This window comes from Petromyzon marinus, chromosome 37 (genome assembly GCF_048934315.1).
Source record: "Petromyzon marinus isolate PM22_M1 ecotype Great Lakes invasive population chromosome 37, UKy_Petmar_22M1.pri1.0, whole genome shotgun sequence".
Taxonomy (NCBI): Eukaryota; Metazoa; Chordata; class Hyperoartia; order Petromyzontiformes; family Petromyzontidae; genus Petromyzon; species Petromyzon marinus.
Genome location: NC_133703.1, coordinates 18,473,003 through 18,500,737, shown reverse-complemented (window position 1 = coordinate 18,500,737; position 27,735 = coordinate 18,473,003). Strand labels below are relative to the sequence as shown.

Sequence of the window (27,735 nt, the reverse complement as noted above, 5' to 3'; positions counted from 1 at the left end):
TACGCCCCCCCTCTCTCTCCTTCCTCCTCCCCTCACTCCACCCCCATTCGACCCCATCGCCGTAGCTCAACCTGCACACCACACCCCATTCCCTTCCATCACCTCCCCTCCCATGCATCCTCTCATCCTACCCTCGCTCTCCTCAGTCTCACCTGTACCTGCCCCCCTCCCGCCCCATCTCACTCGTCCCTCCCCTCTGCCCTCCCTCCCCATCTCACCTGTCCACCACCCCCCCCTCCCTCCCACGTCTCCCCCACCCCCCATCTCACCTGTGAGCGAGTGTCTTCAGACAGCGAGGAGGAAGACGCGGTCAGAAGAGATTGAGAGAGAGAGCGAGAGAGACTCAGCTACATTCGCGTCTTCTCCACCACTACCACCTCCTCCGCCTCGTCCACCATCTCGTCCACCACCTCGTCCACCACGGATATACAACTTCAGTTCACAATCAATCTTTTTAGAGGGACCATCGTCCCAAACGACGCATAGCATATGAGTATATTTATATTCCATTGAGGGCAGTGATCGGGACGAATCCCAGCGGCGCTTTGTCGCCGGAAAACATTCGCGCATTTACTTTTTGTTTGTTTTCAATTGCACGTGGTTCTAAAAGTCACGCAAACATCGTAAGAGTATCTTTTGTTGCTTCACATACTCGGCTTCACAAGCTACCGCGAAGCGTATCCGTGAGATTTGAGCGTCTTAACATCGGCGCGGTGAAGTTGATTTACTTTCAATTTCTTACTTAGATGTTTGATCTTTTTTTTTTAATCAGCCGCACATCTCTTCTGTAGTTGATCGTTTTTGTTTTGTTATTCGTTAAAAGTTGCAGGCGCAGTTGGGGTGTGAGTGGAAGGAGGGGTTTGAGGGGGGGGGCCCTCAGTTGTTAGTTTAACTTTACCTGGTTGGGGGGCACACACCTGTCAGACCACACCGCCACCACCACCACCCTCTCAAGGTGGTTGTGGTGGTGGTGGTGATTGTGGTGGTGCAAGTGGCTCTGGAATACCATCCTCCTCCTCCCAGCATCATCGTCACCTTCGCTTCTCTCCTCCCCAAGTTCCTGCAGAAATCACCTCGCTTAGTTCAAGAGACGTATCGATCTAACTAACTAACTACCGATTACGACTTTAATTGTGCTGTTTGTTACTGGCCGCTTGGCCATCTTTCGACATTAGGCCTGCGGTCTGCAACTGAGATATTTTATATATATGTGAAGTAGTAGTGGTGGTGGTTCGTGGTGGTAGTGGTTAGTGGTTAGTGGTAGTGGTTGGTGATAGTGGTTGGTGGTTCTGTGCGTGATCGTCGGGGTAGTGGTTCTGGTAGTCGTTTTAGTCGAGGTGGATTTTATTATGGTTGATGTAGGAGTAGAGGCTGCGTAGCTAGTCCTTGGTGGTGGTTGTGGTAGTCGAGGGGCAGCAGAGGAAGTGGTTGGTAGTGTCAGTCGAGGTTGTGTGTAACCGGTAGACAGATGCAGTGGGCTGTATTATAAGCAGACGTCGTTGAAGTGCTCGCGATAGAGCGGTAATTGTTGTGGTTTGTAATCATTGGTGTTGTTATTGTAGTCGCGATAAGTGTTGCGGTCGTACTGGTGGTGGCGGGTTGCCGAAGTAATAGCCATAGCTGAAGTGGTTGTTGTAGTGGTTGGTAGCTGCAGTGGTGGTGGTAGTAGCGGTAGCTCGTCTCGAGTCACGATGTTCCGCCCGGGCTCCCTGCTGATGCCCTACTCCCCAACACTTTTCCCGTCTCCCTTCGCGTCCACCTCGCTCTCGCCCGAGACGGCACAAGCTCTGGGATTCCTCGTGTCTCCACCACCGCACATCCACCACCACCACCACCATCCTCACCACGCACCTCACCACCCACATCATCCACACCATCCACACCATCACCACCACCACCATCAGCAGCAGCAGCTTCAGCAGCAGCAGCAGCATCCGCTGTGCGCGTACCAAGCAGTACTTGCTGGCTACGTACCGCCTGAGTCGTGTAAACAAGCCCTGTTACTCGCGTCTCAAGCGGCCGGCCTGCAGGGGGTGACGGACTACGGTGAGTGGGTGGGTGAGTGAGTCAGTGGGTGAGTTGGTGGGTAGGTGAGTGGGTGGGTGAGTGAGTGGGTGCGTGAGTTGGTGGGTAGGTGAGTGGGTGAGTGAGTGGGTGGGTGAGTGAGTGGATGGGTGGGTGGGTGAGTGAGTGGGTGGTTGGGTGAGTGGGTGAGTCAGTGGGTGAGTTGGTGGGTAGGTGAGTGGGTGGGTGAGTGGGTGAGTTGGTGGGTAGGTGAGTGGGTGGGTGAGTGAGTGGGTGCGTGAGTTGGTGGGTAGGTGAGTGGGTGGGTGAGTGAGTCAGTGGGTGAGTTGGTGGGTAGGTGAGTGAGTGGGTGCGTGAGTTGGTGGGTAGGTGAGTAGGTGAGTTGGTGGGTGGGTGAGCGGGTGAGTTAGTGTGTAAGTGGGTGAGTTGGTGGTTGAGTGGGTGAGTGAGCGGGTCATTTGGTGGGTATGTGTGTGGATGAATGGGTGGGTAGGAGAGTGGGTGGGTAGGTGATTGGGTGGGTGAGTGAGTGGGTTAGTGAGCGGTTGAGTGAAAGGGTGAGTGAGTGAGAGGGTGAGTGATGATAGTGATGAAATGATGACAGCGGTGGTGGATAATGTATTTCTGCTCTGTCTCTCAATGCTCGGTCACCGCCTATTGCTTTTCTTAAGTTAAGCCCGATCATCATAACTTTAACCACTGTTCAATACACTGCGCTGTGACCTATCGTAATACGGAATACATTTTTTTCATTTTACCTTTGCCGATCATTACAACTTTTAAGTGGACTGCGCTGCATCAAATAGAATAACATAGCACGTCACGTGTGTGTGTTTATATAAATATCAGTACTGGGGAGACAAAGGCGGCCGTGCGTGGTGTTAGCCACCCACCCTATCGTGTGCCGTGCCGGCCTTCATAGGTGGTGCTACTCGCGAACAGCACTTGCCTCCAATAGATTCGCGAGGGCTATGGTTGGTGGAGGGGATCTTCGTCTCTTTTTGTTTACGTAGCGACGCGATTGATTGCACTTAGCGACCACGCATCACGTGGTGGCTTCTCGTCTCGAGACGGTATCGTCATGCCCTTTGATGTTGATGATGATGATGTTGTTGATGATGATGAGGTTGTTGTTTTTGTTTACGGTTCGCGAAGCCGCGATCATTATTTTTTACTGTCGTAAATTTATTTGAACAGCCTGCGCTCACAAGGTAACTGTGGGTTCTGTGAGTTTACGAGTGTCTGTGTGAGTCTGTGGGTCTCCATGTGAGTCTATGAGTCTCTGTGTGAGTCTGCGGGTCTCTATGTGAGAATAAGGGTCTCTATGTGAGTCTGCGGGGCTCTATGTGAGTCTGTGGGTCTCTATGTGAGTTTGCGGGTCTCTATGTGAGTCTGCGGGTCTCTATGTGAGTCTGCGGGTCTCTATGTGAGTCTGCGGGGCTCTATGTAAGTCTATGGGTCTCTGTATGATGTAGGCATGCACCGTTAGCCCAAAGGATGCGATACTGAGCCCTTCACTTTGCCAATTTTTCCTGCACGGTATCCATGCCGGCAGCCCTCTACAATGAGATTATTTTGATGATTTTGTCCAAATGAAAAGCCACTTAATTGAGCTATCACTTGTGATGGACCAGGTCGCTTCTTTAAAAAATAAAGTCAATACATCAGTTGTGCTTTTCCCGTTCGTATGGGGATGGTTGAGTTGTTGTGTTTGTTTGTATTTGGGTGATTTGTTTACCTTACTTGAACTTTGCACTCGTATCGTGTGTTTGTGTTGTTGTTGTTGGAAACTTCTTACCCCGTACCCCTGCTGGACATCTGTGATAAAAAGAGCTTTATAGCTCATCGGATTCCTCCTGTATAAATAACGATTCTGCCTATAAATTTGCTGCTGAGTACACTTCGATCTGTCCGATCGTATTCCAATGTTTATACATTTGGGGGGGGGGGGGGGGGGGATAGGGGGGTTGGGATTTTTGCATCGTTGTGAATTTCCTTATTGGATCAATATTCCTCCTCTCTTTGCAGTAGGTTTCTAAAAAGGTTATATTGTATAGTATTTAAATTGTGTAGTATTTATATTGTAGAGTATTTATAGTGTATAGTATTTATATTTTTAAAATATTTATATGTACAGTATGTATATTGTATAGTATTTATATTTAATAATATTTATATTGTATAGTATTTATATTGTATAGTTATTTATATTGTATAGTATTTATATTGTATATTTATTTATATTTATAGTATTTATGTTGTATAGTATTCATAATTTATAGTATTGTATAGCATTAATATGTTATAGTATTTATATTGCATAATATTCATATTGTATAGTATTTATATTGTATAGTATTTATTTTGTATAGTATTTACATTATATAGTATATATATATTTCTTAACTTTGTGCGTGACGCACTGAGATCTCTGTGGATGATTTGCATCTTACAAATGTAAAGTATTGCTATGAGTTTGTATTTTATGACATGATATATTATTATTCTTCTATGATATTTCTCCCCGCTTGTTTATTTTTCTTCTTCCCTCGACCTTGCTGCTGTTTGAGCCACCCAACTTTAGTGAATTCGTTTGTTGTTGTTGTTGTTGTTATTTAAAAAAAAAATTCACGGTCCGCAATATGAGAATTCTGGGGCTGATCCTCGCCCCCTCTCCCCCACCAATGTATAACGAACGCTGCCGAGAGAGAACCGTCAACCGTGGAGACGGAACCACCAAATCAGCTTGTGCGTCCAGCTGGTGCTAGGCGGATCGTTGCCCTGCAGGGCCGTGTTTAGTTTCGTGTGCTGTCCTTCCCCTGTCCCCGCGCCTCCGATGAGCACGGTTGGCTACGTACGGTGCAAAAGAAGTTCAACGCACATACACGTGCGTAACATATGGCGTACGGCTCGGGGGGAGGGAGGCCTTCATCCAGCAGTGGATTGACCATGGCTTGCTGCTGATGAACTTATGTACGGACGGCCGATATGTCGATCGACTATAATTAATGACTCTATTCGCATGTCATCAACTGGCTAACAATGAGCGTGGGAGAGAACCGGAGACCCACCCACGGCGAGGGGACACTAAACGCTCCGCACAGATAGATTCAACAATCCATCGCTTTACAGTACTGCTATCTGCCTCTCTCTCTCTCCTCGTATCCCAAGCCCATAGCATCTGGTATTCCCGGCCCAGTCTCCCATCCAGCAGTGGATTGACCATGGCCGCTACGGCTGCTGACGTTGATGATCAAGGTGGAACGCGCTTTCGCTAAGTGTACGGTTGAACTTCTTTCGCACCGTACGTAGTGGCCAACCGTGATTATCGGAGGTGCGGGGATGGAGGAGTTGGGGGGGGGGGGGGCGAGAAGGCCAACAAACTAACCACACAAAAAGCAGTTCTAAGGAAATGAGTTCGTCCATCTAGACGATTCGAAAGTGCAATGGAGCTCTTTAGTGGCTTCCTAACATCGGAGTCAACAGCGTTCCAGACGGCCGCAGAAGCAGCGTCTGAGAGCGGCGCTGGGATGCGGTCACCGCTCGCATCTGTTCGATGGTCATCCCAAACGCCGCTGTGACAGCTATCGCGTTTAATTGATTTGCCAATTAACGACGGGCACTTGGATAACTAATTCAATTGATTGTGCAGCCCTTCGCCGCCACCCCACCCTACTCCAGCCGTTTTGTGAATCCACTGCTGGATGAAGGCTTCGTCGCTCACGCCGCGTCGGCCCGTGGACGGTTGTTTGACCATACTTCACCGCGCCGGTCACGGCTTGCCGGTGAAGTGGAAGGAGGAGGAGGAGGAATTAAACTGCTGTGGACCGGTTCGGATTTCAGTTTTCAGTTTCATTTATTTTGGTATGGCCCCGTGAGCCATTCTGCTCTTGAATCATCGGGTGCAACCGCAACAAACAAACAAAAACAAAAACACGAACAAGAAAAACATCTTGAAGTGACTATGTGTTGACTGTGCAAACAGAAAATCCAGGAAAAAAACTGCAAAATATTCCTGAAAAAGCACCGTACACCAACGCTGTGTGCAAATGGCACACGACGTTTCGATTGCAACACAAGCAATCATCATCAGGTACAAATGAAAGAGAAAACAAACCAAGTAAACGTAGAAATGTAATGCAATACAACACAGAGAGTCGGCTAACGTAACAGTCAACACCCCACCTGGTTGATTACGTTCTTCCAAAGATTGCTAAATTTGAGAGAGAGAGACAACACACAGACACGGAGACACATAGACAGAGAGAGATAACACAGAGACACACACAGAGAAATAAACACAGAGACACACGCAGAGAGAGAGATACACACAGAGACACACAGAGAGAGATAACACAGAGACACACACAGAGAGATAAACACAGAGACACACAGAGAGAGATACACACAGAGACACACACAGAGAGATAACACAGAGACACACACAGAGAGAGATACACACAGAGACACACACATAGAGAGATACACACAGAGACACACACAGAGAGAGATAACACAGAGACACACAGAGAGAGATACACACAGAGACACACAGAGAGAGATAACACAGAGACACACACACACAGAGATACACACATAGGCACACAGAGAAACAACGCTTCTGTGTCGAGGCCTTAAATAGAGAGAGAGGGGGGTAGAGAGAGAGGGGGGGTAGAGAAATTAGAATGTCAATGCAAGGCCGTAGCCATGGAGTCAACTTTTGGGGGGGACCAAATCTTCCAGGGGGTCTGGGGTCCCTCCCCAGAAAAAAAATGTAAATTTGAAATCTAATTTCCTGCCATTTCCTGCCTAAAACATTTAAAAATTTCACTCACACATGGGATGGAATTTGTTTTAGTTGATACGATAATGTCTAATATTGTATTACATTTTTTTTTTACCTTTTCTTGTTTCATAGTATGTAATGGTAGAGATTAGGGATTCATAAAGTACAACGCAATCATATAAACAGAAATCTATGCATTTGTATATGAAGACAAGTCCAGATTTTGTGGCCAAGGTTTAGCAAATTGTTCTTTTTTATTAACATAGCATCGCAATTATTATTATTTTTTAAAAATATTTTGAAAGCAATATATTGGGGGGGGGGGGCATTTTGAGCATATTTGGTTATTGAAATCACTCGCCACTGATGTTAGCCGTGGCCCTGATTCTAACTCGGAGTTGGGTCCGCGTTTAAGGTTTTTGCAGTTATTGCTTTGTAGAGAGTGTACAAGTATGTATATATTTTAATTTTGTGTATATGAGTGTATATATGTGAGGAGTGGTAGTGTAGCTGTTAGCGCTGCACTACGAACCTGGATTTTCCGAGTTCGATTCCTGCTCACGGCTACACACACCGGTGACGATGATCTGAACCGGTCCTGGGCCTCCCCGAGGTCGACTCAGCCTCAAATGAGCAATGTACCCAGTGCGGTGTGTAAAACATCGCAACTAGGGAGACAAAGGCGGCCGGGCGTGGTGCTGACCACCCCCCCTTCGTGTGCCGTGCCGGCCTTCATAGCTGCTCGCAAAACAGCACTTGCCCCTAAAGTCTGTTAAGGCTGCACGGGGTATCTTTGTCGTTTGTTATATATACAGACACGTATTTGTCATACATATATGTGTAGGTAATGCAAGTATATGTGCATACGCGAGTGGACACACATATCCTTACACACACAAACGAAAGGCAAAGGTCCCCCGTGTAGCCCACAGATGATGTTGGGGCAAGTGCTTTTCGCGAGCACCTTTTAATCACGGCGCGGGGAAATCCGAGGGGGTGGTGCGGCCAGAACCCCGGGCCCGACCACCTTTGTCTCCCCGATGGTAATGTTTACAGTCCGCTGCACCCGGTGCTTAGTTAAGGCTGAGTCGACCTAGGGGGAGGCACGGTGTTATAGAGAGCGTCGCCACTGATGCGGGGGTGCATGCGGCGAATGTGGTCGACACGAACGACGTGAGATTGTAAATCCCTCATTCCGTCAGTGTCCACGGGTGCCTGGGTAAGTCGGCGGATCTCTATGCGAGTCTGTGGGTCTCTATGTGAGTATGTGGGTCTCTATGCGAGTCTATGGGTCTCTGTGTAAGTCAGTGGGTCTCTATGCCAGTCTGTGGGTCTCTGTGTATGTCGCTGGGTCTCGATGCGAGTCTATGGGTCTCTGTGTAAGTCAGTGGGTCTCTATGCCAGTCTGTGGGTCTCTGTGTATGTCGCTGGGTCTCGATGCGAGTCTATGGACCTCTGTCTAAGTCAGTGGGTTTCTATGCGAGTCTGTGGGTCTCAGTCTAAGTCAGTGAGTCTCTGTCTATGCGAGTCTGTGGGTCTTTGTCTAAGTCAGTGGGTCTCTATGCGAGTCTGTGGGTCTCTGTCTAAGTCAGTGGGTCTCTATGCGAGTCTGTGGGTCTCAGTCTAAGTCAGTGAGTCTCTATGCGAGTCTGTGGGTCTTTGTCTAAGTCAGTGGGTCTCTATGCGAGTCTGTGAGTCTCAGCCTAAGTCAGTGAGTCTCTATGCGAGTCTGTGGGTCTCTGTGCATGTCGCTGGGTCTCTATGCGAGTCTGTGGGTCTCAGTCTAAGTCAGTGAATCTCGATGCGAGTCTATGGGTCCTGCTCCCGGCCATGACTACGCCTGTGTATTTGGAGTTTGCACGTCGATCTCCCAGTGATCGCGTCGACTTTTCTCCGGATTCTCCGATTGTTTCCTTCGACATTTACAATCAACAACACGCGCTTAGAGTATTCGGCTGCTGTTATTTATTTCCACGTGAAGACGATGAGTCCACTTCGTTGAGCTTTCATTTGCGATAGGCAGGTGGCTTCCGAAAAAGAGCTACATCGCTCAGAAGGGGCCTTACCTGGTAAAATAACAAAAACATTGTTTTAAAGATATTTTCTCTCTGTCCCCAAATCTCTCTACCTCTTTCTCAAGAGATAATCTTTCCTCTCTCATCTCTCGACTGCCGTTCCCATCAGGCGTGCTGCCCCGGTTCCACGTGGTTTGTAATTGTGTGTGTGTATTTTTTAAAAACAATAATCACAATGATGACAATACTCCAAATAATAATATCTCCAAACTATAACGCCGCGCCTCCGCTGATCGTTAACATCGGGCGGGAAAGAGCGCGTTCCAGACGGCCGCAGAATCGCATCTGAAAGCGCCGTGAGATGATGCGCTGGCCACCGTGATTGTTCGATAGCTCAGCCCAAATCCGCCACCACCGCCGCCGCCGCCGCTACTGCTGCGAGGATGATCACAGGAGTCGGCGTGGTTGATGGTTTATTTCTTGCCTTGACGAGATCAGTCAAGGTATTGTGCTCCGTTTGCGGCGAGCGCTTTGCGTGTGACAACTTAAGTCAGTGCCACCTTTGTATAATGACTAGCTGTACTACCCGGCTTCGCCCGGGACTTGGATTCACCACACCCGGCCGCCTTTGTCTCCCCACACAACCACAACAGTTACTCGTTTGAGGCTGAGTCGACCTAGGGACCGGTTAAAATAATCGTCACCGGTGGTTGCCGTGAGCGGGAATCGAACTCGGGTCGCCGGATTCGTAGCGCAGCGCGCTAACCGCTACACTACAATGCGTTACGCTTCCACATGCGCCGGTCACGTGAGAGATTTGACGTCACAGCTCACTTGCCGTGCAAAAAATATAAGCATTATTGAGCTCCCCCCCCCCCTAAAAACAAAAAAATTGTATTTTTATAATTTGTGCACGATGTACAGTGTCGAAAGTACCCACATGGCAAATTTCAAGTTTGTTGCATGTCGAGAAGTACGCTAAACATTTTGAACAGACACACATATTATATGCTTAGCTCTTTCGGTAAAGTCACGTTGAAGGGAAACAATAAAATAATACAATATATATAAAACAATAAAAATTCTCACGACGTTTCGACCATAACGCAAACGGTCATCATCAGGTTATGGTCGAAACGTCGTGAGAATTTTTTTTATTGTTTTATATATATATTTTATTATTTTATTGTTTCCCTTCAACGTGACTTTACCGAAAGAGCTAAGAATATGAATTGCTGCAGTCACGAAAGCTTTAAACCAAAATTTAGACACACATATTCACAACTTTGCCTTTTCTATATATATGGAGATGTAGAGAGAGAAAACCAAATAAGGTCGCACGGTCTGTCGCTTCGGCACCGAGTGGGCAGTTTGGTTTGCTGATCCCAGGCCGGGTTCTCGGCCTGGAGTCCCATCGCCGCTGCTCCCAATTGTCGCACTCCAAGCCCTCTCGCTCCACACGCGAGCCCCAGCCCATCGGTGCACCGAGTAATTCGCCCGCCGTGGAGTGTGACGCGAAAGCCGATAGAAAGCCGACACAGCGCGCGACTTGGCACACACAGACAGACACACATATGTATACATATATACACACACATTTAAAGACAAAGACCTCCCGTAGCACCGCTGAAGGCCGGCACGGCACACGAGGGAGGTGGGTGGCCAGCACCACGCCCGGCCGCCTTTGTCTCCCCAGTGGTGATGTTTACACATCGCACCAGGTACTCATTTGAGGCTGAGTCGACCTAGGGGAGGCCCAGGACCGGTTCAGATAATCGTCACTGGTGTTGGCCGTGAGCGGGAATCGAACCTGGGTCGCCAGGTTCATAGCGCAGCGCGCTAACCGCTACACCACCGCTCCCCACTTATACACAAACACACAGTGGCACACACATGTATATATACACACACAACACACACTGACATACTCACGCACACGTGCATAGGTGTTGGAGAAATAACACGTTGGTGTTTACGCGAAATATCACGTTGGTGTTCACGCGGAATTACACGTTAAGGTTCACGCGGAATTACACGTCGGTGTTCACGCGGAATAACACGTTGGTGTTCACGCGGAATAACACGTTGGTGTTCACGCGAGCGCAGTTTGAAAACGTCCAGGGCGAGAGAAGTGCAGAGAGGCGGCGATGGTGAAGGCGTTGTCTCATCTGCGAGGGTAACCTGTCCCCCCAGGGGTTCACGAACATCTGACGAACAACAACAACAACAAACAACAACCCGCGGGCCATTGTGGTGACAGCTACACCCGAAATCGGAAACCGTTGCACAAACTTTCAAATCGACGTATAAATAAAATTAAAAATCTACCACCTCCTCCACCGTAACGTCAGTCTGTTTGGGAAGATTACGCTGTGTGACAATTATTTTTTGTTCCTGGTTAGTAAGTGTTATTTCCTAATTAGTTATGCCTCAAAAGTATAGACAATGGCTATTATTCTACACAAACTTTGATTTTGTGACCAGGACATTGCTATTGAGAAATTTACCTATTTTCAATGAGGCAACGGGCGAATTTGTGTCTTTTCGTTCACATGAAGTCAGAAAAAACAACATATGAATAAAAATTAACATGTTTTATACTCAAGTAATACAAAAATGACTACAAAAGATTTAGACACCAAGGCGCACGACCACAGGCGGGACTGGCCACAGCGGACCGAGTTCTCTGTGGGGAGGAACAACGTCAAGTGGGAGCCACTGGTGGGCCCCCGGAAGGTGCTGATGCCACCACTGCACATCAAATTGGGCCTTGTGAAACAATATGTCAGAGCTGTAGATAAGGAGTCGGCAGCCTCTAAGTACCTTCAAGACTTCTTCCCTAAGCTGTCTGAGGCAAAGGCCAAAGCCGGTGTCTTTGTCGGACCACAGATAAAGAAGATCCTGGAGTGCAATGAATTCCCCAAGAAGCTCACTAGTAAGGAGAAAGCGGCTTGGAACAGCTTTGTCGCAGTGGTTCGTGGCTTCCTGGGCAATCACAAGGTCGAAAACTATGTGGAGCTGAATTTCGATTTAAAGCTTTCGTGACTGCAATGATTCATCTTCTTTGGTTCTTTCGGTAAAGTCACGTAGAATGAGAATAAAATAATAAATTGATAAAATAAAATAACACAATAATATTCTCACGACGTTTCGGCCACAACACAAGCGGCCTTCATCAGGTGAAGGGACGAGACTGTCTGGTAGTCTGTCCTACCAGTCTGTCCTACCAGACAGTCTCGTCCCTTCACCTGATGAAGGCCGCTTGTGTTGTGGCCGAAACGTCGTGAGAATATTATTGTGTCATTTTATTTTATCAATTTATTATTTTATTCTCATTCTACGTGACTATGTGGAGCTGGTTGAGACTCTGGTGAAGAACTACGGCACAATGGGCTGTAGGATGTCCCTCAAAGTCCATATCCCTGATGCTCATCTTGATAAATTCAAGGAGCACATGGGAGCGTGCTCGGAGGAGCAAGGAGAGCGCTTCCACCAGGATATACTGGACTTTGAATGCCGCTACCAAGGACAGTATAACGAGAACATGATGGGAGACTACATTTGGGGGCAGATTCGTGAAAGTTATTTACAGTATAATCGTAAATCTCGAAAAACTACTCACTTCTAAATCTTTTGGAGTTATTTTTGTATTGAGTATAAATACATGTTAACTTTGATTCATATGCTGTTTTTTTCTGACTTTATGTGAACGAAAAGACACAAATTCGTCCGTTTTCTCATTGAAAATAGGTACATTTCAAAATATCACTGTACTGGTCACAAAAGAAAAGTTTGTGCGGAATAATAGCCATTTCTATACTTTTTAGGCATAAGCAATTACGAAATAACCAGGAAAAAAAATTGTGTAACATGGTGTTATTCTTCATCGGCAGGTGATCATTGACAAAAGAAATTGCGCGCACACACACAGAGACGTTAAGCGGAACATCGCCGTTTGTATATTTGTTAATTTTAAGGCAACAAAGACAAAGCCCCCCTCCCACACCTGTATAGCCTGTAACAGACTGTTGGGGCAAGTGCTGTGAGCGAGCAGCACCTATGAAGGGCCGACGCGGCACATGACGGCAGTGGGTGGCCAGCACTACGCGCGGCCGCCTTTGTCTCCCCAGTGTTGATGATTACTGCACACCGCACCAGGTGCTCATCTGAGGCCGAGTCGACCTAGGGGAGGCCCAGGACCGGTTCAGATAATCGTCATTGGTGTCGTCCGTGAGAGGGAATCGAACTCCGGTCGCCGTGTTCGTAGCGCATCGCGCTAACCGCTACGCCACCGCTCCCCACGAGGCAACACTCCACCCCCCCCACCACCACGTCCCCCCAAATAAGACCACATCAGCCAATCAGCGAACTCGGTGTGAATCTTCCTCCGTGCACTCTCCTCTCGAGTCGCGCCCCGTGCTCGTCTGAGTCGGCGTCTTCCATCGGTGACGGGGAATTTCGCCCCGTCACTGTCGCCCTTTGATCTCTGGTGGGTAGATGATGATGGTGGTGATGATGGTGGTAGTGGTGGTGATGGTGGTGGTGGTGATGGTGTGGATAATGGTGGTGATGATGGTGGTGATGGTGGTGGTGTTGATAATGGTGGTGATGGTGGTGGTGGTGATAATGGTGGTAGTGGTGGTGATGGTGGTGGTGATGATGATGGTGGTGGTGGTGGTGATGATGATGATGGTGGTGGTGATGATGATGGTGGTGATGTTGGTGGTGGTGATGTTGGTGGTGGTGATGATGATGGTGGTGATGATGGTGATGGTGGTGATGATAGTGGTGGTGATGATGGTGGTGGTGATGGTGGTGGTGGTGATGTTGGTGGTAGTGATGATGATAATGGTGGTGGTGATGATGCTGGTGGTGGTGGTGATGATGCTGGTGGGTGTGATGATGGTGGTGGTGATGATGATGATGGTGGTGGTGATGATGGTGGTGGTGATGATGATGGGAAGAGCAGTTAGCGCACTGTGCTACAAACCCGACGACCCGAGTTCGATTCAGATTCCCGCTCACTGCCAACACCAGTGATGATTATTTGAATCAGTCCTGGAACTCCCCTAGGTAGACTCAGCCTCAAAAGAGAACTTATTGCTATGTTTAAACATCGCCACTAGGGAGACAAAGGCGGCCGGGCGTGGTGCTGGCCACCCACCCCCTCGTGTGCCGTGCCGGCCTTCATAGGTGCTCGCTAACAGCACTTGCCCCAACAGTATGTTGTAGGCTATACGGGGGATCTTTGTATTTGTCTTCGATGGTGGTGGTGGTGATGATAGTCGTGGTGACATTTCATTGAGTTAAATTTTTTAAAGTCTGATTCCCGCCCACGGCTAACATCAGTGGCGAGTGATGTCTAAACTGGTCTTTGTGTATCCCCTATGTCCACTCAACCTTAAGTGAGTCCCTGGCATGGCTTGTTACCATCAGCACTTGGGGACGACGAAGGCGGCCGGGCGTAATTCTGCTCACTAACAGAACTTGCCCCGACAGCCTGTCAGGTTATATGGGGGATATTTGTCTCTGCATGTGTATGTACATTATGTATTTTGTGTCTTACGCGTATCTATGCGTGGCGAGCGGTGGCGCCACTGTTAGCGCGCCGTGCGGCGAACCGGGCCTTCCAAGTTTGATTCCCGCCCACAAACCAATCGTCAACGGCGGTCCTAGGGCATCCCCTGGGTCGACTCAGCCTGAAATGAGTACTTGGTGTGTAAACATCACAGCAGTGGAGAGACAAAGGCGGCCGGGCGTGGTATTGGCCACCCACCCACTTAACTTCGTGTGTCGTGGCAGCCTTCGTAAGCGCTGCTACTCGCGACCAGCACTTGCCCCAACAGTCTGTGAAGGCTACACGGGGTATCTTTGTGTATAAACTACACGTGCAATTCCCCCCCCCCCTACTATTTTTTGTTCTGGTTGTTGTTACGCCACTGGATGCATCCTCTTTGATGAACCTAATGCGATTGCATCGCTCGGTGTATATACTCGTCCGTTAGATTCGTAAGATTATGTTTTTGTTTAAACTACTTCGCTTATTTTTTGCCAGGTATGGCTCACTGAGCTACGTAGCTCTTTTTGAGAAGCGATCTCGCCACAAATGATTGCTCAAAGAAGTGCGCTTATCGACGAACCCACGACTTCCTGTATACCAGGCGAGGGAGTTAACATCTTTATGGGGGAGAGAGAGAGACATGCAAACCCCAAATATACAGCAGCAGGCATCGCCAGGGTCGGGATCTAACACACGACTTCCTGTATACCTGGCGAGGGAGTTAACATCTCTATGGGAGAGAGAGAGAGAGACATGCAAACCCCAAATATACAGCAGCAGGCATCGCCAGGGTCGGGATCTAACCCACGGCTTCCTGTATACCAGGCGAGGGAGTTAACATCTCTATGGGAGAGAGAGAGAGACATGCAAACCCCAAATATACAGCAGCAGGCATCGTCAGGGTCGGGATCTAACCCACGGCTTCCTGTATACCAGGCGAGGGAGTTAACATCTCTATGGGAGAGAGAGAGAGACATGCAAACCCCAAATATACAGCAGCAGGTATCGTCAGGGTCGGGATCTAACCCACGGCTTCCTGTATACCGGGCGAGGGAGTTAACAGCTTTCCAGCTTCACCAGGGTGGGAATGCTCGAGGCCAGGATTGGGTCGCATTTTGCAAAGGGCGAATCCGAGGCACTGAAAATGTACAAACGAAAGAAAGATTAATTACTTAACAACAAATATTAATTTCAACAACGAGGCAAAGATGAGTCGGTGCAAAAAAAAGCAATCGCGTGTCAAAATAAATAGAAAATCATCGCTCGCAAACATAAGCGATATTCAATAAAGGTACAATTTAACTTTTACAAAAGTTGGCTCTGATAATAACTTTCTTAAACTGTGTATAGGCAAGGACCCTGTCTCTAAGATACGGGTTCTCACTTTGATGCAAAATCATCACAGATTATTATGATCGCCGCGATAATAATAACAATATCGTACGAAACGGAGCCCAAGATAATCATATCGTCCGTTTGGCGATATTTGTACTTTTCTTGTTCATTGTATTACAAAGTTTATTTTAAAACGAATCGTTATCATTGTACAAACTCGCTATTCAACTGCGTAAATAATTATCTGTTTTCCGTGGGATAAATTTATAGAAAATTTTAAAATAGATTGACGGTTTATCATTGCCCGAATGCGTAAGAGAGAAGTGAATATTGCTCAAATGTACGTCCAATATAAGGATATACGGTGTCACATCCCTTACTAACACTAAACATGCTAACACACAACTTGCAACACACGCCTTACACAACACGCAACACAGGGCTTGCACGAAACACACTCACACAACATGCAACACATGCCTTACTCACACACAACATGCTAACACACAACTTGCAACACACGCCTTACACAACACGCAACACAGGCCTTGCACGAAACACACAATATGCAACACATGCCTTACTCACACACAACATGCTAACACACGAAGTGAAACACATACCTTACTTACACAAAAAGATACTAATACAACATAAACTAAATAAATACCCACCTCCTCGTGTACCGTGCCGGCCTTAATAGGTGCTGTTCGCGAACAGCACTTGCCCCAACAGCCCGTGAAAGGCTACCCGGGGTGTCTTTGTCTGTGTCTTACCTGCGGAACTCTCGGCACGAGTATATATGATACACAGCAGACGATCGTTATCGGCGTTGCCGTGCAGAATAGACGTATATATATAAGTCACTAGGAGGCGATAAGACATTTATGAACGTTTTATTTTACATTTATTCACACAACCAATCAGCGCCAAGGCCTTTCCTCTTCGGAGGGGTAACAATTCAGCAGCGAAAATCTGGACCGGTTTCGGCACGCAGTGTCTCATCAGCAGACTAGGCGGGCTTGAACCTATACTGGCGGAACTGCCCAGATGTTGTCTAGGCAAGGAACGGTTTCTACATTTAGTATCTCATCAGCAGCATAGTCGGGCTTAAGCCCATACTGGTGGAACTGCCCAGATGTTGTCTAGACGAGGACACTGTCTGTTAGATATGGGTCCCTAGTTCGAAGCGAAACTATATAAAAGGTTATGACGATCTTCGCGACACGCCGACACGAGGATATATCGCGTGTCGTCCGTGTCCCACGAAATAAATCGTGTTTATCGCCACCTAATGAATTCGAACCTCGCATATTTTACGCACAAAAACATAATTTCGAATTAACATAAAAACTCGCTCATTAAAGATGCAACGAACTGGTTTCTTAAAGCACGCAATTAACGGCCTCGCAAAACAAACCCGTACTTTCGGAGTAACCCGCTATCACGGCGGGTTCGGAATATACGACGTGTAATTATCTTGGTAATTGGTGTAATGACCGAATAAGCTTTAAATTATTCAGTCAAATCGCACCCGGAGTTGAAGACTGGTGGCGAGGCTCGCGTTGAGTCGACTGGCAGATTTTGTAGATTTTTGCTATCTTTATTTTTTTTCCAGCTAAGGCCCCACAGAAGCGGTCTCCGCCACAAATGAGAGACTCAACGAAGTGGCTTAACATCACGTTGGAATTTTTAGAGCAGCCAGAATACTCCAAACGCGTGATGTCGATTCTAAATATGAAGGCGAAAACCAGAGGACCCGGAGAAAAATCCACACGACCACGGGGAGAGAGAGAGAGACACACACACACACAAACTCCAAATATGGAGCAGCAGGCGTCAGGGTCAGGAATCGAACGCACGACCTCCTGCATACCAGACGAGGTCGTTAACATCTCGCTAAAGATTTACATTCCTTCTCGAGATGGAGATTAACTAAAACTGAAGGATGTTTTATTTTTTTATTTTACCAGGTAAAGCCCCACTGAGCTATTAGTTCTTTTTCAGAAGCGATCTGGCCACAAATGATAGCTCAACGAAGTGGCTTGTCATTATGTGGACATTTACAGAAGCAGCCAAATACTTTAAACGGATGTTCTTTCTAAATGTGGAGGGGGAAAAAATCGGAGGACGAGTCGAAAAATCCACGGGACTAGGGGTGAGACACCGCAAACTCCAAATATACAGCAGGCGTCAGGGTTGGGATCGAACCCACGACCTCCTGTATACCAGGCGAGGTAGTCAACATCTCCTAGCCAACATGATGATGATGAGAGAGAGAGACGGAAACTCCAAATATAAAGCAGGCGTCAGGGTTGGGATCGAACCCACGACCTCCTGTATACCAGGCGAGGTAGTCAACATCTCCTAGCCACCATGATGATGATGATGAGAGAGACGGAAACTCCAAATATAAAGCAGGCGTCAGGGTTGGGATCGATCCCACGACCTCCTGTATACCAGGCGAGGTAGTCAACATCTCCTAGCCACCATGATGATGATGAGAGAGAGAGAGACGGAAACTCCAAATATAAAGCAGCCGTCAGGGTTGGGATCGAACCCACGACCTCCTGTATTCCAGGCGAGGTAGTCAACATCTCCTAGCCACCATGATGATGATGGTTAGGAGATGCGGTGGTGCGGGAGTCGACGCGCCCCGGCCGCCTTTGTCTCCACACGTGCTGACGCTTCACACACCGCTCGCACACTGATGTTAGCCGTGTTTAGAAATACAACTAAAAATATCCGGACCGGTGGTGTTGATAGTGGTGATGGTGATGACGGCGGTGGTTGTGGTGATGGTGGTGGTGATGATGGTGATGGTGGTTGTGGTGATGGTGGTTGTGGTGATGGTGTGGTGGTGTGGTGCTGGTGGTGATGGTGGTGATTGTGGTGGTGATGGTGGTAGTGGTGATTGGTGGTGATGATGGTGATGGTGGTTGTGGTGGTGGTGTGGTGGTGGTGGTGGTGGTGATGGTGTGGTGGTGTGGTGCTGGTGATGGTGGTGATTGTGGTGGTGATGGTGGTAGTGGTGATTGGTGGGGATGATGATGATGATGATGGTGTGGTGGTGGTGGTGATGGTGTGGTGGTGTGATGCTGGTGATGGTGGTGATTGTGGTGGTGATGGTGGTAGTGGTGATTGGTGGGGATGATGATGATGATGGTGGTGTGGTGGTGGTGGTGATGGTGTGGTGGTGTGGTGCTGGTGGTGATTGTGGTGGTGATGGTGGTAGTGGTGATTGGTGGGGATGATGGTGGTTGTGGTGGTGTGGTGGTGGTGGTGATGGTGTGGTGGTGTGGTGCTGGTGATGGTGGTGATTGTGGTGGTGATGGTGGTAGTGGTGATTGGTGGGGATGATGATGGTGTTGGTGGTGGTGTGGTGGTGGTGGTGATGGTGTGGTGGTGTGGTGCTGGTGGTGGTGGTGATGGTGGTGATTGTGGTGGTGGTAGTGGTGATTGGTGGGGATGATGATGATGGTGATGGTGGTGGTGTGGTGGTGGTGGTGTGGTTCTGGTGGTGGTGGTGTTGGTGGTGATGGTGGTGATTGTGGTGATTGGTGGGGATGATGATGATGATGATGGTGGTGGTGATGGTGGTGGTGGTGATTGGTGATGATGATGATGATGGTGGTGGTGATTGGTGGTGATGATGATGATGGTGGTGGTGGTGGTGTGGTGGTGTGGTGCTGGTGGTGGTGGTGGTGGTGATTGTGGTGATTGGTGGTGATGATGATGATGGTGGTGGTGGTGGTGATGGTGGGGATGATGATGATGGTGGTGGTGGTGATGATGGTGATGATGATGATGGTGATGATGATGGTGATGGTGGTGATGATGGTGATGATGGTGATGATGATGATGATGGTGATGATGATGATGGTGGTGATGATGGTGATGATGGTGATGATGATGATGATGATGGTGATGATGATGATGGTGGTTGTGGTGTGGTGGTGGTGATGGTGGTGATGATGATGATGGTGGTGGTGGTGATGATGATGATGATGGTGGTGGTGGTGGTGATGATGATGATGGTGGTGGTGGTGATTGATGATGATGATGATGGTGATGATGATGATGGTGGTGGTGGTGATGATGGTGGTGGTGGTGGTGGTGATGATGGTGGTGGTGGTGGTGATGATGGTGGTGGTGATGATGATGATGATGGTGGTGATGATGATGATGATGGTGGTGATGATGGTGGTGGTGGTGGTGATGATGGTCGTGGTGATGATGATGGTGGTGATGATGATGATGATGGTGGTGGTGATGATGATGATGATGGTGGTGGTGGTGATGATGATGATGGTGGTGATGATGGTGGTGGTGGTGGTGATGATGGTGGTGATGGTGGTGATGATGATGATGATGGTGGTGATGATGATGATGATGGTGGTGATGATGATGATGGTGGTGATGGTGATGATGATGATGGTGATGATGATGATGGTGGTGATGATGATGATGATTGTGGTGACGGCTACGTTGCACATGGCTGCTGTCTGGAACCCAGCACTGTGGAGTCAGCAGCGAGGGGTTAGTGGATCACACACGGATGGGTTGTGAAACGCCCTTCGCGTGGGTGCGCGTCGAGAAGGAGGCGGCTACAGCAAGGGGTGTGTGGACTAATCTCGATCCGTCTCAGCTGCACGGGGATCGAGCGTTGCACCCTCGCGCAAGGCGTGGGGTTTCCCCCCGGGCGCTCCGGGCATCGCAACATCGTAGGCCCACGCGCGCCGCTCTCAGTTGCGGACTGTGCAGCGCTGCGAGACGCGGATGCACGCACGAACGAACGACGCCGCTGCAAACGAAACAAAAAACACGCCAATGTTGCTGTTAATTATTGCTGTTGTTGTTATTGTAAAGTCGGTACCCGCGTCGGGGTTTGTCAGCGCCAAGTGCGCTAACCACCGCGCCACCGCTCCACCGCCGCATCAACTCCCAACGAAAATGCCGTGCGTCTAACCCCCCCCCCCCCACCGAAATATTACTCTTTGTGTTGCAATCGAAACGTCGCGTTATATTATTTAATTTATTTTCTTGCTTCGTGACTTTACCGAAAGAAACGGGGAGTAGTTCCTGCAGTCACGAAAGCTTCAAATCAACCCCGAAATATTCTATTGGGTCTTTCGGTAAAGTCACGTCGATAGGTTGCAAAGAAAATTAACAAAACAAGCAAAAAAACTCCGACGTTTCGATCGCAACACCGGCCGCTATTTTGTGTTTGTTATTTTTTTAAACCCTATCGACGTGACTTTTACCGAAAGACCCAATAGAATATGAATTCCTGCAGTCACGAAGGCTTTAAGTCAAGATTCACATCCCCGAAGCCCCATAGCCCAACCCCCCCCCCCCCCCCCCCCCATACAAGTTCGATTCTGGCTGTCGTCACATCTGGCACGATACGCCAAGTTCCAAACCTCTCGCTACCGCACTCACCGATTCACTCACCGCACTCACCGATTCATTCACCGCACTCACCGCACTCACCGATTCACTCACCGCACTCACCGATTCACTCACCGCACTCACCGCACTCACCGATTCACTCACCGCACTCACCGATTCACTCACCGCACTCACCGCACTCACCGATTCACTCACCGCACTCACCGCACTCACCGATTCACTCACCGCACTCACCGATTCACTCACCGATTCACTCACCGATTCACTCACAGCAGGGCGCTCTGTCGCCTCCTCCTGCTTCTTCTATCGCTGCCCGTTACCACCACGCGGTGTTCAACCACGGCCGACCATGGCAGTGATGGCTTGGGAAGAGGCCCTGGTGGCTTAGGGGAGCCCTCTCATCATCTAGCAGTGGAAGTGACCGTGGCTGATGATGACGATGCCGCTGATGATAATAATAATAATAATAATAATTAAATAATATTTCCATCGCGACCATCGTCAAAGTACTTTACCCCTTCCAACTCTAAGGCGCCTTGCAATAAACCCCCCGTGCCCCCCTGCTCCCAAACTCCCCCGCCCCCCTCCCCCCGTGCCCCCCCCTCCCCTCTCGACCTCCCCCGCCCCCCTCCCCCCCGTGCCCCCCTCCTCCCGACCCCTTGAGACATCACCGCACTCTGCCATTAATCGCCCGACCGCAAACCGCGCGGCTCTCGGAGACACACAGCCTCGGCTTCATTTGCCACAAACATTCCACCTCCTCCTTCCTCCTTCCTCCCTCCTCCTCCTCCTCCTCATCATCATCATCATGCCGAGCTCCCAAAGCCGCAGTGCAGGAGACACGCGGCCCACACGAGGTGATGGGGAGCGAGGTGGGGGGGCATGGCCGGGGTTGTCTTGGAGAGGGCTGGGGGGGAAAGGCAAACAATTGGGATGATTTGTCAAAACGGATTCGTCATCGGCGCCAGGCAGACAGACAGCGCAGACGCGTCGGGACGGACAGACAGGCAAGGCACACACACACACAGGTACATACAGACGGACAGACAGGCAAGGCACACACACACAGGTACATACAGACGGACAGGCAGGCAAGGCACACACACACACGTACATACAGACGGACAGGCAGGCAAGGCACACACACACAGGTACATACGGACAGACAGACAGACAACACACACACACACTCAGGTACATACTGAGGGACAGACAGGCAACACACACACACAGGTACATACAGACAGATAGACAAGACACACACACACACAGGTACATACGGACAGACAGACAGGCAAGACACACACACACAGGTACATACGGACGGACAAAAATCCCCCGTGTCGCCTGTAACAGACTGTTGGAGCAAGTGCTGTTAGCGAGCACCTATGAAGGCCGGCACGGCACACGAGTGGGTGGGTGGCCAGCACCACGCCCGGCCGCCTTTGTCTCCCCAGTGGCGATGTTTACTACACATCACATCAGGTACTCATTTGAGGCCGAGTCGACCTAGGGGAGGCACAGGACCGGTTCAGATAATCGTCACCGGTGTTGGCCGTGAGCGGGAATCGAACTTGGGTCACCGGGGTTCGTTGCACAGTGCAGCACTAACCGCTACACCACCGCTCCCACACGCACACACACACGGACAGACACAAACACACAGACACATACGAACGGACAAGGAAGGATAGGCGGACAGACGCAAAGACGGATGGGCGAACGGAGGGAGGGCCCATGGTGGAGACCACAGTATCAGAATCACAATATTTATTTGTGCTGCAGGAGGAATCTGATGGGCTATGAAGCTCTTTGTTTATATCACAGATGTCCAGGTGGAGCGTGTAAGAATGTTACAACATACAATTTAAAAACAACACGATAGGAGTGTAAAGTACAAGAACTTCAACACGTAGAAGGCGTTCGCGACCAATATCATTCATAATAGAGGGTTTTTTTTGGGGGGGGGGGGGTTAGATGGCGTAAATATATAAATGTGTCGTTAAATCCTCCACCACCCTACCCAGCCAACCAGTAAGGATTGTCACTTAAACAGAACGTGCCAGTCCGCCACTAGTGCAGCACACCGGTGTGTTGGAGAACTAATTGGCTGTGTCGGGTGGTGGCGGGTTCAACAACACATTTATATATTTACGCGATCTAACCCAAAAAAAACCCCTTGTACAATGAAACTTCAAGAAAGGTAAACAAAACACCCAAAACACGTACAAATAAAACACTAAACCATCCACATCCTACCAGGCAAAGCCCACCGAGGCATCAACTTATTGTTCAAACACGCGCCTGGCCCATCACAAATGATAGCTGAACAAGGCGTCCTCACCACACGGACATTCTATGGCAGCAAAGAAAACCCTAAGGGTCCAAACGCGCGTTTCTGAAAGTCGAACTGCACCAGCGGCCGGGCGCAAAGCGCGCTGAGTTGCAAGGAATTAAGAGAGAGAGCGAGAGAGAGAGGAGGGGGGCTGAAGGGCGACGCCGCCTCAAAGGCGTTGGGGGCCTTAGAGGGAACGGCTCAGAGGGCCCAGGTTCAAATCCCGGTCTCAGCCGCTCCCGTGAATCTCGACCCGGGTTCTCGAGTGCGGCGAATTAAAGTTCTCGGCCCGGTCACCCGTGACTGCCACACATTAAACACCCAACCAACACCGCCCCACCCCCCCCCCCCCCGAGTTAAATTTTGGGGTTTCACTTGAATTTGGACAAATTCCAGCGCACGAGAGCTAAACAAATTCGAGCTTGACTTGACTGCCACGGGTTGAGAGAGAGAGAGAGTGATAGAGAGGGAAAGCACCGGAAGGTATCTCAGAAGTAGTTATGTGACAGCCGCTTCTGCGGGCTGCTCTCTAGCGCAGGGTGATTGATATATGATGCTCCTAGTTGGGGGGGGGGGGGGGGGTGGGCAATGTGGTAGCAGCAAACGGTAACGACTAAACAGTGCGGGTCGGGATGATCACAGTTTCTCAATGTCTTGCAAGGCGTTCGATTGAAATCACACACGGTCTGGCTGGCCGCTGTGTGTGTGTGTGGTGAGGGCTGGTATAATGTGTGTGTGTGTGTGGTGAGGGTTGCGAGATTGGGTGTGGTGAGGGTTGTGAGATTGGGTGTGTTGTGAGGTTTGTGATATTGTGTGTGTGTGTGGTGAGGGCTGGTAGAATGGGTGTGTGTGTGGTAAGGGTTGCGAGATTGGGTGTGGTGAGGGTTGTGAGATTGGGTGTGGTGAGGGTTGTGAGATTGGGTGCGTGTGTGGTGAGGGCTGGTAGAATGGGTGTGTGTGGTGAGGTTTGTGAGATTGGGTGTGTGTGTGGTGAGGTATGGGACATTGGGTGTGTGTGTGGTGAGGGTTGCGAGATTGGGTGTGGTTAGGGTTGTGAGGTTGAGTGTGTTGTGTGGTTTGTTATATTGTGTGTGTGTGGTGAGATTTGTGAGATTGTGTGGTGAAGTTTGTGAGATTTGGTGTGTTTGTGGTGAGGTTTGTGAGATTGTGTGTGGTGAGGTTTGTGAGATTGTGCGTGGTGAAGTTTGTGAGATTTGGTGTGTTTGTGGTGAGGTTTGTGAGATTGTGTGTGGTGAGGTTTGTGAGATTGTGTGTGGTGAGGTTTGTGAGATTGTGTGTGGTGAGGTTTGGGACATTGGGTGTGTGTGTGTGTGGTGAGGTTTGTGAGATTGGATGAGTGTGTGGTGATGTTTGTGAGATTGTGTGTGTGTGGTGAGGTTTGTGAGATTGTGTGAGTGTGTGGTGAGGTTTTGGACATTGGATGTGTGTGTGTGGTGAAGTTTGTGAGATTGTGTGTGTGTGGTGAAATTTGTGAGATTGTGTGTGTGTGTGGTGAAATTTGTGAGATTGTGTGTGTGTGTGTGTGGTGAAATTTGTGAGATTGTCTGTGTGTGTTGAGGTTTTGGACATTGGATGTGTGTGTGTGCGCGTGTGCGCGCGCGCCACGTGCCGCCACTCGCGAACAGCACTTGCCCCGCCCAACAGCGTGTCCACGGCTCATGCGGGGCTCAATGTTTGTTGGCACTCAGACGAGACGAAGCCCACTAAGCAGAGACGGGCCAGGGCGAACTACAGCAGCTGGCAGCTGGAGGAGCTCGAGCGAGCTTTCGCCAGCACGCACTACCCGGACATCTTCATGCGCGAGGCCCTGGCGCTCCGTCTCGACCTCATCGAGGCCAGAGTGCAGGTGAGGAGACGGAGAGATCGTGGGGGACGAGAGAGGGGTGGTGGTGGGGGGGGGGGTAGTGGGGGGGGGAGGGGGTGGTGGTCAGGGGGTGGTGGTGGGGTTGGGGGTGCTGGGGGTGATAGGAGTGGTGGGGGGGGAGGGTTGGTGGGGTGGGGTCTTGACAGCCACCCACCCCGTTCGTGTTGCCGTTCGGACCTTAATGGGTTGCTACTGGCTAAGAGCGAACGGCACTTGCCCCAACCGTTCTGTTGAGGCTACATGGGGGTTCTTTGTCTGTTGGTGGTGGTCGCCACAAGGCGGCCCTGATTCGGTAAAAAAAAGAACACCCGATAAGAATATATAAATTTCGATTTAAAGCTTTCGTGACTGCAATGATTCATCTTCTTTGGTTCTTTCGGTAAAGTCACGTAGAATGAGAATATTATTGTGTTATGTTATTTTATTTTATCAATTTATTATTTTATTCTCATTCTACGTGACTTTACCGAAAGAACCAACGAAGAAGAATATATAATTGAGGTGCAGCAAGTAGGTTGTCGGGGCCTATCTGCAAGACTGCACAGGGCGCACTCGTTTTGCTTAGAGCACTCACGTGACTCGCGCTCATCACCATCGTCATCACCACCACCATCCTCCTCCTCCTCGTCATCACCACGATCATCATTACCGCCACCATCATAATCTCCATCATAATCATTCCCGCCACAACCATCACGGTAATCACCACCACCACCACCACCTTTCACCGTCATTATTGTCACCACCACCGCCTTACTGTCATGGTTATCATTACTACCAATGCCATCATCATCATCGCTACAACCATCGTCGTGACCATCATTTGTCAACATCACCACCACTGCCAACATCATTTTGCCGTCATCATCATTATCATCATCATCATCACCACCACCACAATCATCATGATCATTATTATCATAATCAATATCACAACCACCACTACCACCTCCACCGTCATCATGATCACCATCATCATCACCACCACCACAATCATCATCATCATCATCAACATAATCATGATTATTATTGTCACATCATCACAACCACCGCTAACGTCACCACCATCACCGCCACCACCATAACCGACACCACCACCATCACCGCCACCACCACCACCATCGTCTTCTTCCAGGTTTGGTTTCAGAACAGAAGGGCCAAGATGCGACGCCAGATGAAGATGGCTGGGAAGGCAAGCGACTCTGCTACCGGGGCTGGAGGAGGAGGAGGGAGTGATGGTGGTGGTGATGGTGGTGATGATGATGATGGTGGACGAGGTGATGATGAAGACCTAGACGGAGGAGGACTTGAAGATGAAGGAGGAGGAGGAGGAAACGGTAGTTTCCGAGTCAGTGCCTCCAGCCACGACGGTGATGGTGTTGATGATGGCGATGCCGGAGATGTTGATGATGATAGTGGTGGTGGGGGTGATGATGACGATGATGGTGGTGGTGGTGGTGATGGCGGTGATGATCATGACCTCTCCGAGTCGGCTCGAGGGGACTCGGGAGAATCGAGTCACGAAGGCAGCGACTCGTCATCTCCATCAGCCTCCGTGCGCATCCAACATCACCAGAAACATCATCATCAGCAGCAGCGGAATCAGCATCAGCACACTCATCATCATCAGCAGCAGGCGCCGACGATCAGAGAACAGATGCAGTCCAAGTACGTGTGGCTGGGGATGAGGCCACGTGTCCACTCGCCTCCCGCGACCCCGCCCGCACGAGCCCCGAGCCTGACCCCGACGGCTCCAGCGGCTCCCCTCGCTCTGGCCCCTTCCTCGGCGCTGACTCCTTCGGCTTCCTCGGCGATGTCCACGGTGCCGGGGCCGGGGCCCGGTTCGGTGGAGGAGCGCCGCTCGTGCAGCATCGCGATCCTCCGCGCCAAGGCGAGGGAGCACGCGGCCGGGATTCAGCACGCGGCGGCCGCGCTCACGAGCGCCACGCGACTCGCTTGAGCCACAAGCATCCTCGTCCTCCTCCTCGTCCTCCTCCTCGTCCTCCTCCTCGTCCTCGTCCTCCTCCTCGTCCTCCGCGTCCTCCTCCTCGTCGTCGTCGTCGCCGTCGTTGTCTTCCTCATCAGCAGCATCGTTCTTCGTCGTCGTCTTCATCAGCATCGTCATCGGCATCATCGTCGTGCTCATCGTCGTCATAATCGTCGTCTTCATCATCGTCGCCGCGACCACACCTCTATACCTCGTCTACCCAACAACATCGCCGCCGCTGGTGCAACTCACGAATCGAGTTGCGTCGACTCGAAGCAACGCGCCATCGAGCCTCTCTGCGCTGTGTACGCGCACGCACGCACGTGTCACGTGTGGCGTGTGTCACGTGTGGCGTGTGTCGTGTCTCGTGTGACGTGTGTGTCGTGTCACGTGTG

At 49.8% G+C, this 27,735-nt stretch overlaps 1 protein-coding gene across 1 annotated transcript; it reads left to right on the top strand.

Moving 5' to 3' along the window:
• The first annotated feature begins 272 nt into the window (after positions 1-272).
• LOC116949540 (uncharacterized) lies at positions 273-27,313 on the top strand. Its single transcript, XM_032966956.2, has 3 exons — positions 273-2,046; positions 25,178-25,335; positions 26,489-27,313. Exons 1-3 carry the CDS (start codon positions 1,692-1,694, stop codon positions 27,311-27,313), a joined length of 1,338 nt encoding a protein of 445 aa, XP_032822847.2. The 5' UTR covers positions 273-1,691.
• The last annotated feature ends 422 nt before the right edge of the window (positions 27,314-27,735 follow it).

What these genes read in the sequence shown, in the direction of transcription:
- LOC116949540 (XM_032966956.2), top strand. Translation starts at nt 1,692, where the DNA reads ATGTTCCGCCCGGGCTCCCTGCTGATGCCCTACTCCCCAACACTTTTC. An exon ending in GCAGGGGGTGACGGACTACG is followed by an intron (nt 2,047 to 25,177) that starts GTGAGTGGGTGG and finishes GTTGGCACTCAG; the next exon opens with ACGAGACGAAGCCCACTAAG. An exon ending in TCATCGAGGCCAGAGTGCAG is followed by an intron (nt 25,336 to 26,488) that starts GTGAGGAGACGG and finishes GTCTTCTTCCAG; the next exon opens with GTTTGGTTTCAGAACAGAAG.